At 46.3% G+C, this 17,293-nt stretch overlaps 1 protein-coding gene across 2 annotated transcripts in view; it reads right to left on the reverse strand.

The window, feature by feature from the left end:
* LOC137563307 (dual oxidase 1-like) overlaps positions 1–17,293 on the reverse strand; it is a 162,654-nt gene that overhangs the window by 76,743 nt on the left and 68,618 nt on the right. For both annotated transcript variants that reach the window (XM_068275599.1, XM_068275598.1), the window contains 2 exons: positions 15,078–15,171; positions 1,280–1,364 (listed from right to left, as the gene is read on the reverse strand). In XM_068275599.1, the coding sequence (XP_068131700.1) occupies positions 1,280–1,364; positions 15,078–15,171 (179 nt within the window). The remainder of the gene's footprint in view (positions 1–1,279; positions 1,365–15,077; positions 15,172–17,293) is intronic.

The raw sequence follows: 17,293 nt of genomic DNA on the forward strand, positions 1-17,293 counted from the left end.
TTTGAGAAGCAGGGATAAAGTTATGACCAAATGAATGGAAGGAGCGCTAACAGGAAAAAATATGCTCTTGGTGGTAATGGGTAAACTGGCCTGTGGGCTGAAGTGGTTAAAGAGTAAAAATAATGTATCTTATATTGCTGAATATAGCTGTAAACCTTTTGCTGAGACTGCCTCTGGATAGTCACATAACCTGCAGAGTCACTTGGATGCCTCAGCTGGTTTAGGATACCAGGAAGTCAGCCATTCCTACATAACAAGCTGTCTGCCCATCGCTAAGCCTGAAATCATGTGACTAATGGTGCCCATACATGGTACAATTTTTTTCATTTTTGTTCGATTACATAATTTTGTTTGACTATTCCATTAAATCGCATATATAAATAGTTTTCCAACATGCCTGATTGCGATTTTTATTGAAAAAAAACGGGATAATCACCAGTTTTTCTTGATCGAAAAATATATTATGTTTGTCTGTTATGTTGTGTGTGTGTGCGCGTGCATGCGCGTGTGTTATGATTTTGTTTAACGTCCTGCAAAGCTGTTTTCCTTAAAATTTCTCCCTTTTTTTTGCCTAACCCCAACCAGTTCAATATCTGACAGCTAATCCTAATTCCCCCATAACATAATCCGTCTTCCTGATGCCTAAGTAGCCTAAGGGCCCTTTTACACTTAATCAGTTGGTATGCGTTAGTGTGCGTTAGTATGCGTTAGTACGCATTAGTGCGCGTTGGTACGCGTTTTTTCGATAGCAGTGCATTGGGAAGAAGATTTCTTTTAAAACGCGTTAAGTGTGAAAGGTGCCATAGGAAAACATGGAACTTACTTTGAAAATCAGTTTTCTTCCCGTTTTAACTGAGAGCAACTGATTAAGTGTAAAAGGACCCTAACCCTAATTACCCATTAAAGTTTAGGCCTGTGTAGACACTCAATTGCAGAGTTTGTGTTGGCTGTGTATAGGTTTCTTGATTAGCTGATGTACTATAAATAACCTTAAAGAAAAGCTGGCCTGAACCCCAGACACTAGCTATGTCTTGCATTTTAAACTGTCATTGTTATAGACTTCAATCTTCTCTGAGAGGTTTAGTCTGTGACAATGTCTGCCTCCTCACAGTCTGAACAGCAGGATGATGCAGTTCAGCAGCACCAGAACCACCTGAGAACCTATAACTGGCTCCCTCCACTCATTTGCTTTTGATCAAGTGATCAAACATGTAAGAAAAGGTTGTTAGATGCATTTAGCCACTCTCAAATTGGCCATGCTCCAATGTAAAAATCTCACCTCTTTGCTCCAGTAGCATTTGCACAAACGGAAAATTGGCCATGTGCCACCATCACTGGCATTCATAAAACCACACGTTCTATCTCTGCAGAGAAAAATAAATTTATAAAATACTTAGACATTTAATAGTAAAACTTCACAGAAAATAATTTATTATAAGCATCTTACATAATTTATTACAGCCCAATAAAATAGTTTACAACAACCGTTAACAAAAAGAAAAATAGAAAATAAAGCAAAACAGAATTCCTGAGATGGATTAAAGCAGGGCTGCCCAATAGGTTGATCGCGATCTACCGGTAGATCGCGACCGCCTTCTCGGTAGATCGCGGTCTCTTGGCCGCGTCTCATTAAATTTTGCGGCCAGCAGCATGTTTAGCTGCCGGCCAATAAGAATGCAGGGGAGAAGACGAGCAGAGAGGGAGGAGAGAGGCGGCGCGGCCGCTACGTCATGGCTGGGGGCGGCGCCGGGCAGCCTGCAACGTGCGTGCTTGTAACATGCCCGGCGCCGCCCCCAGCCATGACGTAGTGGCTGCGCCTCCCTCCCTTCCGGCTTTCTCCTCGCAGCATCTTGCCGTCTTCTCCTCGACATTTTTATTGGCCAGTGGCCTGCCTGCCGGAGGTTCCAGGAGTTCAGAGGACCCTGGCTAACCTACGCTGCAGGTACATATACCTGGCTAAGCTACACTGAGGGCCCCTATACCTGGCTAAGCTACACTGGGGGCCCCTATACCTGGCTAAGATACACTGGGGGCCCCTATACATGGCTAACCTACACTGGGGGCCCATATGCCAGGCTAACCTACACTGGGGGCCCATATGCCAGGCTAACCTACACTGGGGGCCCATATACCTGGCTAACCTACACTGGGGGCCCATATGCCTGGCTAACCTACACTGGGGGCCCATATGCCTGGCTAACCTACACTGGGGGCCCATATGCCTGGCTAACCTACACTGGGGGCCCATATGCCTGGCTAACCTACACTGGGGGCCCATATGCCAGGCTAACCTACACTGAGGGCCCATATGCCTGGCTAACCTACACTAGGGGCCCATATGCCTGGCTAACCTACACTGGGGGCCCATATGCATGGCTAACCTACACTGAGGGCCCATATGCCTGGCTAACCTACACTAAGGGCCCATATGCCTGGCTAACCTACACTGGGGGCTCATATGCCTGGCTAACCTACACTGGGGGCCCATATGCCTGGCTAACCTACACTGGGGGCCCATATGCCTGGCTAACCTACACTGGGGGCCCATATGCCTACACTGAGGGCCCATATGCCTGGCTAACCTACACTGGGGGCCCATATGCCTGGCTAACCTACACTGGGGGCCCATATGCCTGGCTAACCTACACTAGGGGCCCATATGCCTGGCTAACCTACACTAGGGGCCCATATGCCTGGCTAACCTACACTGAGGGCCCATATGCCTGGCTAACCTACACTGAGGGCCCATATACCTGGCTAACCTACACTGAGAGCCCATATGCCTGGCTAACCTACACTGAGGGCCCATATACCTGGCTTACCTACACTGAGGGCCCATATACCTGGCTAACCTACACTGATTGCCCATATACCTGGCTAACCTACACCGGGGGTCCATATACCTGGCTAACCTACACTGGGGGCCCATATACCTGGCTAACCTACACTGGGGGCCCATATACCTGGCTAACCTACACTGGGGGCCCATATACCTGGCTAACCTACACTGGGGGCCCATATACCTGGCTAACCTACACTGAGGGCCCATATACCTGGCTAACCTACACTGAGGGCCCATATAACTGGCTAACCTACACTGAGGGCCCATATACCTGGCTAACCTATACTGAGGGCCCATATACCTGGCTAACCTATACTGAGGGCACGTAACCTATGCTGCAGGCACATACACCTGGCTAACCTACGTCGGGGGGGGCGCACTTAGCATTTGGAACGTTGGTAGATCTCCTGGCCTCGGCAAATTTTAAAGTAGCTCACGAGCCGAAATAGTGTGGGCACCCCTGGATTAAAGGATACCCGAAGTGACATCATGTGACATGATTGATGAGATAGACATCAGTCCTGACTCAGAGAGGAAGTGACAAAAGTGTGACCCTCGCTGATAAGAATTTCCAACTATAAAACACTTTCCTAGCAAAAAATGGTTTCTGAGAGCAAGAACAAGATAAAAAAGGGGAATTTCTTATCAGTGAGGGTCACACTGTAGTCACTTCCTGTCTAAGTTAGGACTGAGTCAGCCACTTACATACCTGATACTTAACTCTTTCAGACAGAGAAAGAAAAAAGGGAACACAGCATAGTTATTTGTGTGCTAGGAACTGTACATTAGAGATGGCCCGAACGGTTCACCGGCGAACGGTTCCCGGCGAACTTCGATTTGCCCCCATAGTGCGTCATGAGGGTCAACTTTGACCTTCTACATCACAGTCAGCAGGCACATTGTAGTCAATCAGGCTACACTCCCTCCTGGAGCCACTCCCCCCCTTATAAATATCAGGCAGCACCTCACTTGTGTGCCTGTAGTAATTAGAGAAGGGAAAGCTGCTGCAGACTCTCATAGGGAAAGATTAGTTAGGCTCTTGTAGGCTTCTTAGCTTGCTCCTTGCTGATTCTTATTGCTAAAAAAGCATCCCTCAACAGCTCCTTTGAGAGCTAATCTTGTTCTTGTGATCTATTTTGTGTGTGTGTGTGTGTGTGTGTGTGTGTGTGTGTGTGTGTGTGTGTGTGTGTGTCCCACTGACACTTTGTTGCATAGACAGCCTTGGTAATTCCTACTGTGTATGCCACTGCCAGGCCCAGCACATTCAGTGACTACTACCTGTGTGTGTGACAGGTGCACATTGTAATAACCATCACTGCATATACCTACCTACCTGTTGTTCACAGTGCACCCACCTACCTACGTGAGCTGAGTGTACGCAGTGTCACTGTGCCTGTCCGGTACCTGTCTGTGTGTGACAGGTGCACATTGTAATACCCATCACTGCATATACCTACCTGTTGTTCACTGTGCACCACCCTCCTACTTGAGCTCACGCAGTGTGATATACCACTCTGTGCATACCTGTTAACAGCACCTGTGTGACTGCACATTGTATTAGTCAAGTCAGTGCATACCTTTCACTTCATCTCCCCCGATATAGACAAAACGGACAAAACAGGTAGAGGCAGAGGTAGAGGCAGACCCAGAGGAAGGCCACCCGGCAGGTCTGTGTGAGGTCGCGTTGATGTGATTTCGTGTGGCCCTGGCCCAAAGTACAGTGCTCAGAAGAAGGCACGTTACATCAACTCCCAAGATTGTCTGGACGTGGTTGACTACTTCAGTGGTTCGCGTTCGCGTCCCGCAGGCGAAGTTTTGCGGAAGTTCGGTTCGCCCCATAATGCACCATGAGGGTCAACTTTGACCCTCTACATCACAGTCAGCAGACCCAGTGTAGCCAATTAGGCTACACTAGCCCCTGGAGCCACTCCCCCCCTAATAAAAGGCAGGCAGCGGCGGCCATTACGCTCACTCGTGTGCCTGCATTAGTGAGAGTAGGGCGAGCTGCTGCAGACTGTCTCTCATAGGGAAAGATTAGTTAGGCTTAGCTTGTTCCTTCCTGGCTGCATACCTGTTCTGTTCAGTGAGCCCACCATACCTGTTCTGTTCAGTGAGCCCACTGCATACCTGTTCAGTGAACCTGCCACTGCATACCTGTTCTGTGAACCCACCACTGCATACCTGTACTGTGAACCCACCACTGCATAACTGTTCAGTGAACCCACCACTGCATACATGTTCAGTGACCTGCCACTGCATACCTGTTCTGTGAATCCACCACTGCATACCTGTTCAGTGAACCCACCACTGCATACCTGTTCAGTGAACCCACCACTGCATACCTGTTCAGTGAACCTGCCACTGCATACCTGTTCTGTGAACCCACCACTGCATACCTGTTCAGTGAACCCACCACTGCATAGTTGTTCAGTGAACCCGCCACTGCATACCTGTTCAGTGAACCCGCCACTGCATACCTGTTCAGTGAACCCACCACTGCATACTTGTTCAGTGAACCCACCACTGCATACCTGTTCAGTGAACCCACCACTGCATACCTGTTCAGTGAATCTGCCACTGCATACCTGTTCAGTGAACCTGCCACTGCATACCTGTACTGTTCTGTGAACCCGCCACTGCATACCTGTTCTGTTCAGTGAACCCGCCACTGTATTCCTGTTCAGTGAACCTGCCACTACATACCTGTTCTGTGAACCCGCCACTGTGTACCTGTTCTGTTCAGTGAACCCGCCACTGTATACCTGTTCAGTGAACCCACCACTGCATACCTGTTCAGTGAATCTGCCACTGCATACCTGTTCAGTGAACCTGCCACTGCATACCTGTACTGTTCTGTGAACCCGCCACTGCATACCTGTTCTGTTCAGTGAACCCGCCACTGTATTCCTGTTCAGTGAACCTGCCACTGCATACCTGTTCTGTGAACCCGCCACTGTATACCTGTTCTGTTCAGTGAACCCGCCACTGTATACCTGTTCAGTGAACCTGCCACTGCATACCTGTTCTGTTCAGTGAACCTGCCACTGTATACCTGTTCTGTTCAGTGAACCCGCCACTGCATACCTGTTCTGTTCAGTGAACCCGCCACTGTATACCTGTTCTGTGAACCCGCCACTGTATTCCTGTTCAGTGAACCCGCCACTGTATACCTGTTCTGTTCAGCCACCAAAACCTGCACTCTTGCCATGGTGCGCACCAGTCCAGCACGGCCGTCACTACACAAACAGCTGTTTGCGGTGCGTTACACGGTGAGTTTGGTGTGTCAGTGTGAAGCAGTACCTTAATTACAGTACCTGATTGATGTATACACATGCAAGATGTTTTAAAGAGGAGCTGTTAGGTATAAGGTCTCAGAGAAAATAAACACATATATCAGTAGCTAAAGATTGGCTGTACTTACATTACATATGCATTTCACTGTCCATGTTTGTACTTCACATAATTTTTATATAGTATTTGCAGAGAATGATGCTCCTGACAGCTCATGGCAGGTTCCATGTTTGTCTGTCTCCTATGAAGCCAAATGTGTCGTCATGTCCTGCCTGCTTCCTGATGATTCCACTCTCACAAACGCTGGTAATGAATAACACTACAGTGCAGTGAATTTAATTAGCCATGTGGCTAGGAACAATAGCGGACTCCTGCAGTGTACTCTGCCCGAGATTTATTAGTGCTGTGAGCTAGACTGTTACATGCTGTTGAAACTTGAGCCTCACTAGCAGCCAGGGGAGGGCCCCAGAATGCTTTGCAGTATCTGTTATTCGGCTTGCGTCCTCCTTAGGAGCCTGGGAATACGGAGCCTTGCTGTCAGCAAACATCTAAAGTAAGAGAGATTTTTAACTGCAGTATTGCCTTTTTGGCTTCCTTCTAAACTGTTTAACACAGGAGAATAGAGGTTTAAATTAGCTTTTGCAGCCTGACAGTTACTCTTTAAAGCACTTTAGGCCTGTAATTTAGCATTCAATGTGATTTCTGCCCTTAAAACGCTGCTTTGCGTCAAATCCAGATTTTTCCCGGGGACTTTTGGCGTGTATCCCACTCCGCCATGCCCCCCTCCAGGTGTTAGACCCCTTGAAACATCTTTTCCATCACTTTTGTGGCCAGCATAATTTTTTTTTTTTTCAAAGTTCGCATCCCCATTGAACCGAACCGAACCTTCCGCGGAAGTTCGCGAACCCGGTTCGCTAACCAGGATGATTATGATGATAACAATGATACGGATACCACGTGGGATACTAAGAGACAAGATGACCAAGGGGACAGTTCAGACGGGGAGCCAGAGAGGAGTAGGAGGAGACAAGTTGCTGAAAGAAGGAAGGGGGAGCTCGTCATCAGAAACAGCTGGTGGCCGTGTCCGGCGCCAGCCAACATGCCCTTCAACGACAGCTGCTGATGCCACCATAGTGCCAACACCCCAGGGGGGCTCCGCGGTTTGGAATTTTTTTAGTGTGTCGTCCATAGATCAGAGCAATGCCATCTGTTCTCTCTGCCTCCAAAAATTAAGCCGTGGAAAGGCCAACACCTACGTAGGGCCTTTACGAAGGTACCTGCAGAAAAGGCACAAACTGCAATGGGAAGAGCACCTGAGCAAAAGCAACACACAAAATCAAAGCCACCCTCCTTCTCCTCTTCCTCCTTCAGGTGCGCCAACTTCAGCCACTTTCTACCTTCCATCTTCACAGCCACCCTCCTCACTCCGCCTCTGCCCTTGAGTGGTTCCTGCTCCTCTGCCCACAGCAGCCAGGTGTCCGTGAAGGAAATCTTTGAGCGGAAGAAGCCAATTTCTGCCAGTCACCCCCTTGCCCGGCGTCTGACAGCTGGCTTGGCGGAACTGTTAGCTCGCCAGCTGGTGGACTCTAAGGCCTTCCATAAATTTGTGGCCATTGGGACACCGCAGTGGAAGATACCAGGCCACAATTAATTCTCTGAAAAGGCGATACCCAAACTGTACTGTGAAGTTGAGAGGCAAGTGGTGTTATCTCTGGCACACAGCGTTGGGTCAAGGGTCCACCTGACCACGGATGCCTGGTCTGCCAAGCACAGTCAGGGCAGGTACATTACTTACACAGCCCATTGGGTCAACCTGGTGACCGCTGACAAGCAGGGAGTGCGTGGCTGTGCAGCGTACTAACTTGTGACACCTTCACGGCTTGCAGGGAGGCCTCCTGCCACCTCCTCTCCTTCTCCTCCTACTCCTCCTGCTACATCCTCTTCGCTATCGTCCTCCTCCTGGATCTCCTCTCCAGCTACACAGCCCCATCTCCCCAGGGCCTATGCTGCATGCCAGGTACGACGGTGTCACGCCATCTTAGACATGTCTTGCCTCAAAGCGGAGAGACACACTGGAGCAGCTCTCCTGGCTGCTCTTACCAAACAGGTGGATCAGTGGCTGACCCCGCACCAGCTGGAGATCGGCAACGTGGTGTGTGACAATGGCAGCAATCTCCTTTCCGCTTTGAATTTGGGAAAGCTGACACATGTACCCTGCATGGCACATGTGCTCAATCTAGTCATTCAAAGATTTATGTCAAAGTACCCAGGCTTATAGGACGTCCTGAAGCAGGCCAGGAAGTTGTGTGGGCATTTCAGGTGGTCTTTAACGGCCATGGCACGCTTTGCGGACATTCAGCGGAGAAACAACTTGCCATCGGTGAGACGCTTGATATGTGATAGCCCGACTCGCTGGAATTTGACCCTCATTATGTTCGCTCGCCTGCTAGAAAAGGAGAAAGCCATCACCTAGTACCTGTACAATTACAGTAAAAGGACACAATCTGGGGAGATGGGGATATTCTGGCCCAACAACTGGACACTGATGAGAAGTGCATGCAGGCTCTTGCAGCCGTTTGAGGAGGTGACCGACCTGGTGAGTCGCAGTGATGGCACCATCAGCGACTTGATCCCCTACGCTTACTTCCTGGAGCATGCCGTGCATAGAGTGGTGGATCAAGCTGTGGAGGAGCGTGAAAAGGAACAGTTATGGGAGGAACAGTTGTGGGAGCAATTTTCATCAGAACCAGATGTTTCCTCAACACCTGCGGCAGCACAGAGGGGGAGGAGGAGAAAGAGTCGTGTGGGGAAGAGGAGTAACACTTGAATGATGAGGAAGGTGTATCTTTGGAGGAGGAGGAGGCGGTGGCAGAAGAACAACCGCAGCAGGCATTACAGGGGGCTTGTGCTGCTCGACATTCCCGTGGTATTGTTCGTGGCTGGGGGGAGGAGGAGGACTTACCTGACATCACTGAGGAAGAGCAAGAGGAGATGGATAGTACGTCTGGATCCAACTTTGTGCAGATGGTGTCTTTCATGCTGTCCAGCCTGTTGAGGGACCCCCGTATAAAAAAACTCAAGGGGAATGAGCTGTACTGGGTGGTTACGTTACTATACCCTCGGTTTAGGCACAAAGTGGTGGAGATGTTTCCAAATCACCAGAAGGCAGAAAGGATGCAGCACTTGCAGAACAAGCTTGCAACTATGCTTTACAATGCGTATAAGGGTGATGTCACAGCACAACGCAATAAAGGTACCACTGCCAGTAATCCTTCTCCCATGTCCACGCAGGCAAGGACAGGACGCTCCAGCGATCTCATGATGATGTCGGACATGCGGACATCGCCTTAGCCTTTCTGGATCCACCCTCCACCAACGCCTGGACCGGCTGGTAGCCGACTACCTGGCCTTAAGTGTGGATGTAGATACCGTGAGCAGCGATGAACCCTTGGACTACTGGGTGCGCAGGCTTGACCTGTGGCCAGAGCTGTACCAATTTGCCATCCAACTTCTGTCTTGCCCTGCCTCAAGCGTCCTGTCAGAAAAGACCTTCAGCGCAGCTGGAGGAATTGTCACTGAGAAGAGAAGTCGCCTTAGTCACAAAACTGTTCAGTACCTCACCTTTATCAAAATGAATGAGGCATGGATCCCGGAGGGCTACTGTCCACCCGAAGACTAAGTCAGTCCCCACACACAGCATTTCTGCCTGCACGCCGTGTGACTGCCTGCCCCAAAACTAAGTCGCTCCCCACACAGTACCTCTGCCTGCAGGCCGCTTGACTGCCTTCTCCGCCACCACCAACAGGGTCCAGGACTCCAGGCGGATTTCTGAATTTTTAAGGCCGCTATAATAATTTTTTTGGTGCGTGTACAGGCCTGCCTAATTTTTCTGGCTGCACTGCAGCTGCAACAACAAAACAAAAGGCATGTACATGTGTCCATTCCCCTTCGTGATCATTACCTTGCCGCAGTGAAGGGGCTTGCGTATCACAATGAAGCAATGACCGCCGGCTATATGAGTGTTTTGGGGGGTGGCACATCAAAGATAATAGGGTCATTGCTTCATTGTGGACAGACCAAATTTGATCAGCTGGACAGTCACTGTTCTGTCATTCAGCTACCTCAGCCCGGCGACCATATGGGCTGGAAAGCCGCCATCACCTGCACTCTCGTCATGGTGTGCACCAGTCCAGCATGGACGTCACTACACAAACAGCTGTTTGCAGTCACTGCATACCTTTCACTGCACATTGTATTATACCTGGCAGTCAGTGCATACCTTTCACTTGAATGGATGGCAGACTTGCCCTCCATAACAGATTCTCATTAAAGGTAGTACAGTATATCAGTGTCATATACAGCAGGGCCTCGAAAGTCCTCCTGTATTGTTATTTTTGTATACTGAACCAAGAAAAAGTAGTTCCCTAAAAACCGCACCACTCACTCCGATAATGAACAATAATCAATCTTTATTCAGTACACAAAGGAGATAAAAACACTAAAAACAATAGATATTGGGGCACATGATAATAATAATAAATACACAAAATGATTCATATATATAACCACAATGCCTGTAAAGTACTTCCTCAACTATATATATATATAGTTAAACACGTTAAAAACATGCCAATCAGATAATAAGTAAGAGGAAACAGTCAATACATCCCTCTGACAAGACATCAGCCTGATATGTGCAAAAAGAAGCAAATAAAGTGCATGGTGCAGAAATGAGGATGACAGATAATGTCAGCCATCCAAGAGGAAAAAGTGTGACAAGCGTGAAAATGGAAACAACAAACTGTAAAGTGCTGTGCACAAAAATATTGTAGAAGAATAAGGCTGTAGCTTACCAAGGATGGAAAGAAACAGGCAAGGGAAACGGGGTGCCCCGAGAACGCCGTCGCGATTCGCTGCCTCCAATGCGCAGCTTCGACTGGGCTGAGTCCAGTCGAAGCTGCGCATTGGAGGCAGCGAATCGCGACGGCGTTCTCGGGGCACCCCGTTTCCCTTGCCTGTTTCTTTCCATCCTTGGTAAGCTACAGCCTTATTCTTCTACAATATTTTTGTGCACAGCACTTTACAGTTTGTTGTTTCCATTTTCACGCTTGTCACACTTTTTCCTCTTGGATGGCTGACATTATCTGTCATCCTCATTTCTGCACCATGCACTTTATTTGCTTCTTTTTGCACATATCAGGCTGATGTCTTGTCAGAGGGATGTATTGACTGTTTCCTCTTACTTATTATCTGATTGGCATGTTTTTAACGTGTTTAACTATATATATATATAGTTGAGGAAGTACTTTACAGGCATTGTGGTTATATATATGAATCATTTTGTGTATTTATTATTATTATCATGTGCCCCAATATCTATTGTTTTTAGTGTTTTTATCTCCTTTGTGTACTGAATAAAGATTGATTATTGTTCATTATCGGAGTGAGTGGTGCGGTTTTTAGGGAACTACTTTTTCTTGGTTCAGTATACATACTTCTTGGTTCCTTTCTGCACACTCCTTGTTATTGACCCATATATATGGTAGAGTGGATGGTGCTTGCCCGAATTGTGTTTCTTTTTGAGTATTGTTATTTTTGGTCACTACCTCAGGACGTGCCTGCTGCCTTCCTTGGATGTGTGGTAGCCGTTCCTGTTCCTTTGCCCACAGCGTGCCTGCTGCCTTCCTTGGATGTGTGGTGGTGGTAGCCATTTCTTAGGCACCCATTCCGGACTGGAATTGAACCAGGATTCCCCGGCCATTACCCGTGGTCACCATGCTACTGAGAAAGTACCATAGAACGTTTCACACAGTTGAATGAATGGCAGACTTGCCCCCCATAACACATTCTTGGCAAATGCTTTCGATTTGGTTCATCTTGCGCTGGGTCAAAGGTCCATCTGACCACAGATGCCTGGTCTGCAAAGCACGGTCAGGGCAGGTACATTACTTATACAGCAAATGGGTCCTTACTTGGATGTGCGGTGGTGGTAGCCAGTTCTCAGGCTCCCACTCTGGACCGGAATCGAACCCTCATTCCTCAGCCATTACAAGTGATCACTCACAATGGCAGACTTGCCCTCCATAAAAGATTCTCATTGCAGGTACAGAACAGCAAGCAGAACAAGTATTTAAAAAAATAGATGTAAGCTTTAACAATGGTAGAGAAAGAACCATCGAAAGTTGATAAAGCAGTCAGACATTACCTGACATTACTGAGTGAGGAAGAGCAATCTCGCCATGGTGCGCACCAGTCCAGCACGGCCGTCACTATGCAAACAGCTGTTTGCGGTGCGTTACACAGTGAGTTTGGTGTGCCAGTGTGAAGCAGTACTCTAATTACACTCCCTGATTGATGTATACACATGCAAGATGTTTTAAAGCACTTTAGGCCTGCAATTTAGCACTCAATGTGATTTCTGCCCCTAAAACGCTGCTTTGCGTCAAATCTAGATTTTTCCCCGGGACTTTTGGCATCTATCCCACTCCTCCATGCAAAAACTCATATGTTAGACCCCTTGAAACATCTTTTCCATCACTTTTGTGGCCAGCATAAATGTTTCTAGTTTTCAAAGTTCACGTCCCCATTGAAGTCTATTGCGGTTCGTGAAAGTTCACGCGAATCAAACGTTTGTTTGCGAACCTAAAATCAGAGGTTTGGGCCATCTCTACTGTACATAAACATGTCTATCTCATCATGTCACATGTCACTTCGGGTATCCTTTAAGGGCCACCTTCTCCTTTGCTGTGCCCATACACTCATCAGTTTTCCCATTAGATTCCTTACAGATTCAATCTATGGGAATGGATTCCCCAAAATTTCAGATTGATCTGTTTTTGATCGAAAAATGTTGTCTAAAAATCTATTGAAAATATAAATCGGACAAGATGGAAACTGTAAATTAATAAAGTGGCAGGGAAACTGTAAATTAAAGTGGTAGGGAAACTGTAAATTAATAAGTGGCAGGGCAAGTGCATTGGCAGATTGATGGCCTCTAGCTTTGCATGGCTTCGAACAGTGCAACTCTGTAGTTAGATTGAATGTCAAAACAATTCCCTGCTAGAATCTATTGGAAATTAATGTGCAGTGTATGATTGGAATCAATCCCTTTTGAAACAATTCTTTTCAGAAAAGAATCTATAGTTTTGGGACATTTGGGTGGAAATCTATAAGTCCCCAGGACTAGGGGACATGATTTGCGGATGGAGCAAAAAAGTTTTTGCCATCTATTTAGAAAGGGGTCCTTCACAGTGAGAGTGGTTATAATCTGAAACATCTTACCTCAGGAAGTAGTTATGGCAAACTCTATATCTGCATTTAAAGAGGGCTTGGATGCTTTCCTTGCATTGAAGGGCATCCACGGCTATAATCTTTAGGGAATTCCTGGAAGAGTTGATCCAGGGATTTATCTGACTGCCATCTGGAGTCGGGAAGGAATTTTTCCCTTTTTTAGGCTAATTGGCTCAGGCCTTGTAAGTTTTTTTTTTTTTGCCTTCCTCTGGATCAACTGGGATATGTGCAGGTTCAGAATGGTGTTTTATTTTTATTATTTTTTTTCCTGGTTGGACTTGATTAACGAATGTCTTTTTTCAACCAAACTATGTAACTGGGGACCTACTGCAATGTGACAATTCTATCCACTATGCCACCGTGCTGCCCAGAGTTTTAATAAGATGTAAATAAAATTTGATGTATTTTAAATGTACTTTGCCAGAGGCAATTATACTACGCCATCAGATCGCCATAATAAGTCACATTCCTTTTACAGCTGATGTTTTGGGATTTTGGGGATTTACATTTATACTTATTAATCTTAGATGGTGCAGACCAAATGAAATTGCCTTTTTACAAGATATCATCTAAATTAATTTGATTTTTTTTTATTGGGAATACTGTAGATCTATTGTTTGCTGCAGTGGAGCCCTGCTGCCCTGTGTTTGGTGAGCTTTAGGCACATAAAAGCAGAGACAGAATAGATTGTCCTCTTTATCAAAACTTACTTTTCTGATTCCAACTATTCTAGACAAAGGAAGATGTATTTAAACCAACTATAGCACGCTAAAAAAAGCAAATGGTTGAATCAGATTCTAAAGGGTGCCGCACATTTATAAATTGCCACCAGAATGAAACATCAGATAGATTCCTGTCACATGCCTGTGAGATCAAATCTGAGAGGAATCTATCTGATGTGTGCCACACACTAGGAACAGATTATAAATAGATTTCACAATGAAATCTATTTAAAATCTTTTCAACTGTAATGTTGCACTGTTCGATCCAGTGCAACGCCATCAATCAAAGCTTCCATTTGGTCTGATCAATCTATTTGATTGATTTTGGCCACAAATCGATCGAGTGATCAATCAAGCCAATCGCTGCATCGATTTCTAGCTGATTTGTTCAGATTGATAGAATCGGACGGATATCAATGGGATACTGCTGAGTGTATGGCCACCTTAAGTCTTCACTAATCTGTACAAGAATATAATTTTTTTTTGGCTGAACATGTACTTTATGTTAAATTTGTATGAACCTGGTTGTAATCCAGCCTTTTTCTTTTTTGAGTGTTTTCTTACAAAGAAGAAATATTTGCACAGGCATATCTAGTGTTAGTCAGAAATGTTGCTTCAAAAGAGACACATTACACTCCACAATGATTTGTCCATTATTTCATTTCAAAATACTCAAACTGGTAATCAAAATAATTAACAAATTATTCATTTCTGAATAAGTTATCATTAAAATCAATTTCTTTGGCATATACTTTTTTTGCATGAGCAAAAAAAAAAATCTATCAGTATTCCACCTGCCTGAACTGACATACAATTAAACATAGGTAGCATTACCAATTAAAATCACAGAACATTCAAGCACTGGCAGCAGTCCTATGTGAATACAAGGACAACAATCTAGCATAGACGTTGCATAAATGTAGGTCAATTACCTTACGTAAATACCTGGTGGGACCATGGATGAAATGAACTGGACAACAGCTTGAAATTCATTGGTTAGGCTTGAGTCTACATGTTGATTATAGCCTTTGGAGAACAGAACAGTGATAAAGCACAACTTTTATACATCATTCTAGATGACTACCAAAAAAGATTATACAAAATTACCTAAACACTGAAAACCGTGACAATTCACTCAAAAGTAGAGATGGCCCGAACGGTTCGCCGGCGAACGGTTCCAGGCGACCTTTGGGTGGTTCGCCTTCGCATGCGAAGGCGAACTTTTCCGGAAGTTCGGTTCGCCCCCATAATGCTCCATTAGGGTCAACTTTGACCCTCTACATCACAGTCAGCAGGCACATTGTTGCCAATCAGGCTACACTCAGTCCTGGAGCCACTCCCCCTGTATATAAGGCAGTGAGCGCCGGCCATTACACTCACTCGTGTGCCTGCTATAGTCAGAGTAGGGCGAGCTGCTGCAGATTGTTTCTCCTAGGGAAAGATTAGTTAGGCTCTTGGCTTCTTAGCTTGCTCCTGGCTAAATCTTATTGCTATAATAGCACCCCACAACAGCTCTTTTGAGAGCTAATCTTGTTCTTGTGATCTATTTTTTTTTCTTCTGTGTGTCCCACTGACACTTGTGTTGCATAGACAGCCTTGATAATTCATACTGTGTGTGTGCCACCACCAGCGGCCCAGCACATTCAGTGATTACCTGTGTGACAGGTGCACATTTAATACCCAGTACTGCATATACCTAGCACCTGTTGTGTTTAGTTACCCACCTCTTCACTGCATATACCTACCTTTTGTGTTGAGTGAACCCACCTCATCACAGCATATACCTAGCTGTTGTGTTGAGTGAACCCACCTCACTGCATCTACCTACCTTTTGTGTTCAGTGAACCCACCTCACTGCATATACCTAGCTGTTGTGTTAAGTGAACCCACCTCACTGCATATACCTAGCTGTTGTGTTGAGTGAACCCACCTCACTGCATCTACCTACCTTTTGTGTTCAGTGAACCCACCGCACTGCATATACCTACTTTTTGTGTTCAGTGAGCCCACCTCACTGCGTATACCTAGCTGTTGTGTTCAGTGAACCCACCTCATTGCATCTACCTACCTTTTGTGATCAGTGAACCCACCTCACTGCATATACCTAGCTGTTGTGTTGAGTGAACCCACCTTACTGCATCTACCTACCTTGTGTGTTCAGTGAACCCACCTCACTGTTTATACCTACCTTTTGTGTTCAGTGAACCAACCTTACTGCATCTACCTACCTTTTGTGTTCAGTTAACCCACCTCACTGCATATACCTAGCTGTTGTGTTGAGTGAACCCACCTCACTGCATCTACCTACCTTTTGTGTTCAGTGAACCCACCTCACTGCATATACCTAGCTGTTGTGTTGAATGAACCCACCTCACTGCATGTACCTACCTTTTGTGTTCAGTGAACCCACCTCACTGCATCTACCTACCTTTTTTGTTCATTGAACCCACTTCACTGCATATACCTAGCTGTTGTGTTGAGTGAACCCACCTCACTGCATATACCTAGCTGTTGTGTTGAGTGAACTCACCTCACTGCATCTACCTACCTTTTGTGTTCAGTGAACCCACCTCACTGCATATACCTACCTTTTGTGCTCAGTGAACCCACCTCACTGCATATACCTAGCTGTTGTGTTGAGTGAACCCACCTCACTGCATCTCACTTCCTTTTGTGTTCAGTGAACCCACCTCACTGCATATACCTACCTTTTGTGTTCAGTGAACCCACCTCACTGCATATACCTAGCTGTTGTGTTTAGTGAACCCACCTCACTACATATACCTAGCTGTTGTGTTCAGTGAACCCACCTCACTGCATCTAACTACCTTTTGTGTTCAGTGAACCCACCTCACTGCATCTACCTACCTTTTGTGTTCAGTGAACCCACCTCACTGCATATACATAGCTGTTGTGTTCAGTGAACCCACCTCACTGCATATACCTACCTTTTGTGTTCAGTGAGCCCACCTCACTCCATATACCTAGCTGTTGTGTTGAGTGAACCCACCTCACTGCATCTCACTACCTTTTGTGTTCAGTGAACCCACCTCACTGCATCTACCTACCTTTTGTGTTAATTGAACCCACCTCACTGCATATACCTAGCTGTGGTGTTGATTGAACCCACCTCACTGTATATACCTAT

This window comes from Hyperolius riggenbachi, chromosome 3 (assembly GCF_040937935.1).
Source record: "Hyperolius riggenbachi isolate aHypRig1 chromosome 3, aHypRig1.pri, whole genome shotgun sequence".
Classification (NCBI taxonomy): domain Eukaryota; kingdom Metazoa; phylum Chordata; class Amphibia; order Anura; family Hyperoliidae; genus Hyperolius; species Hyperolius riggenbachi.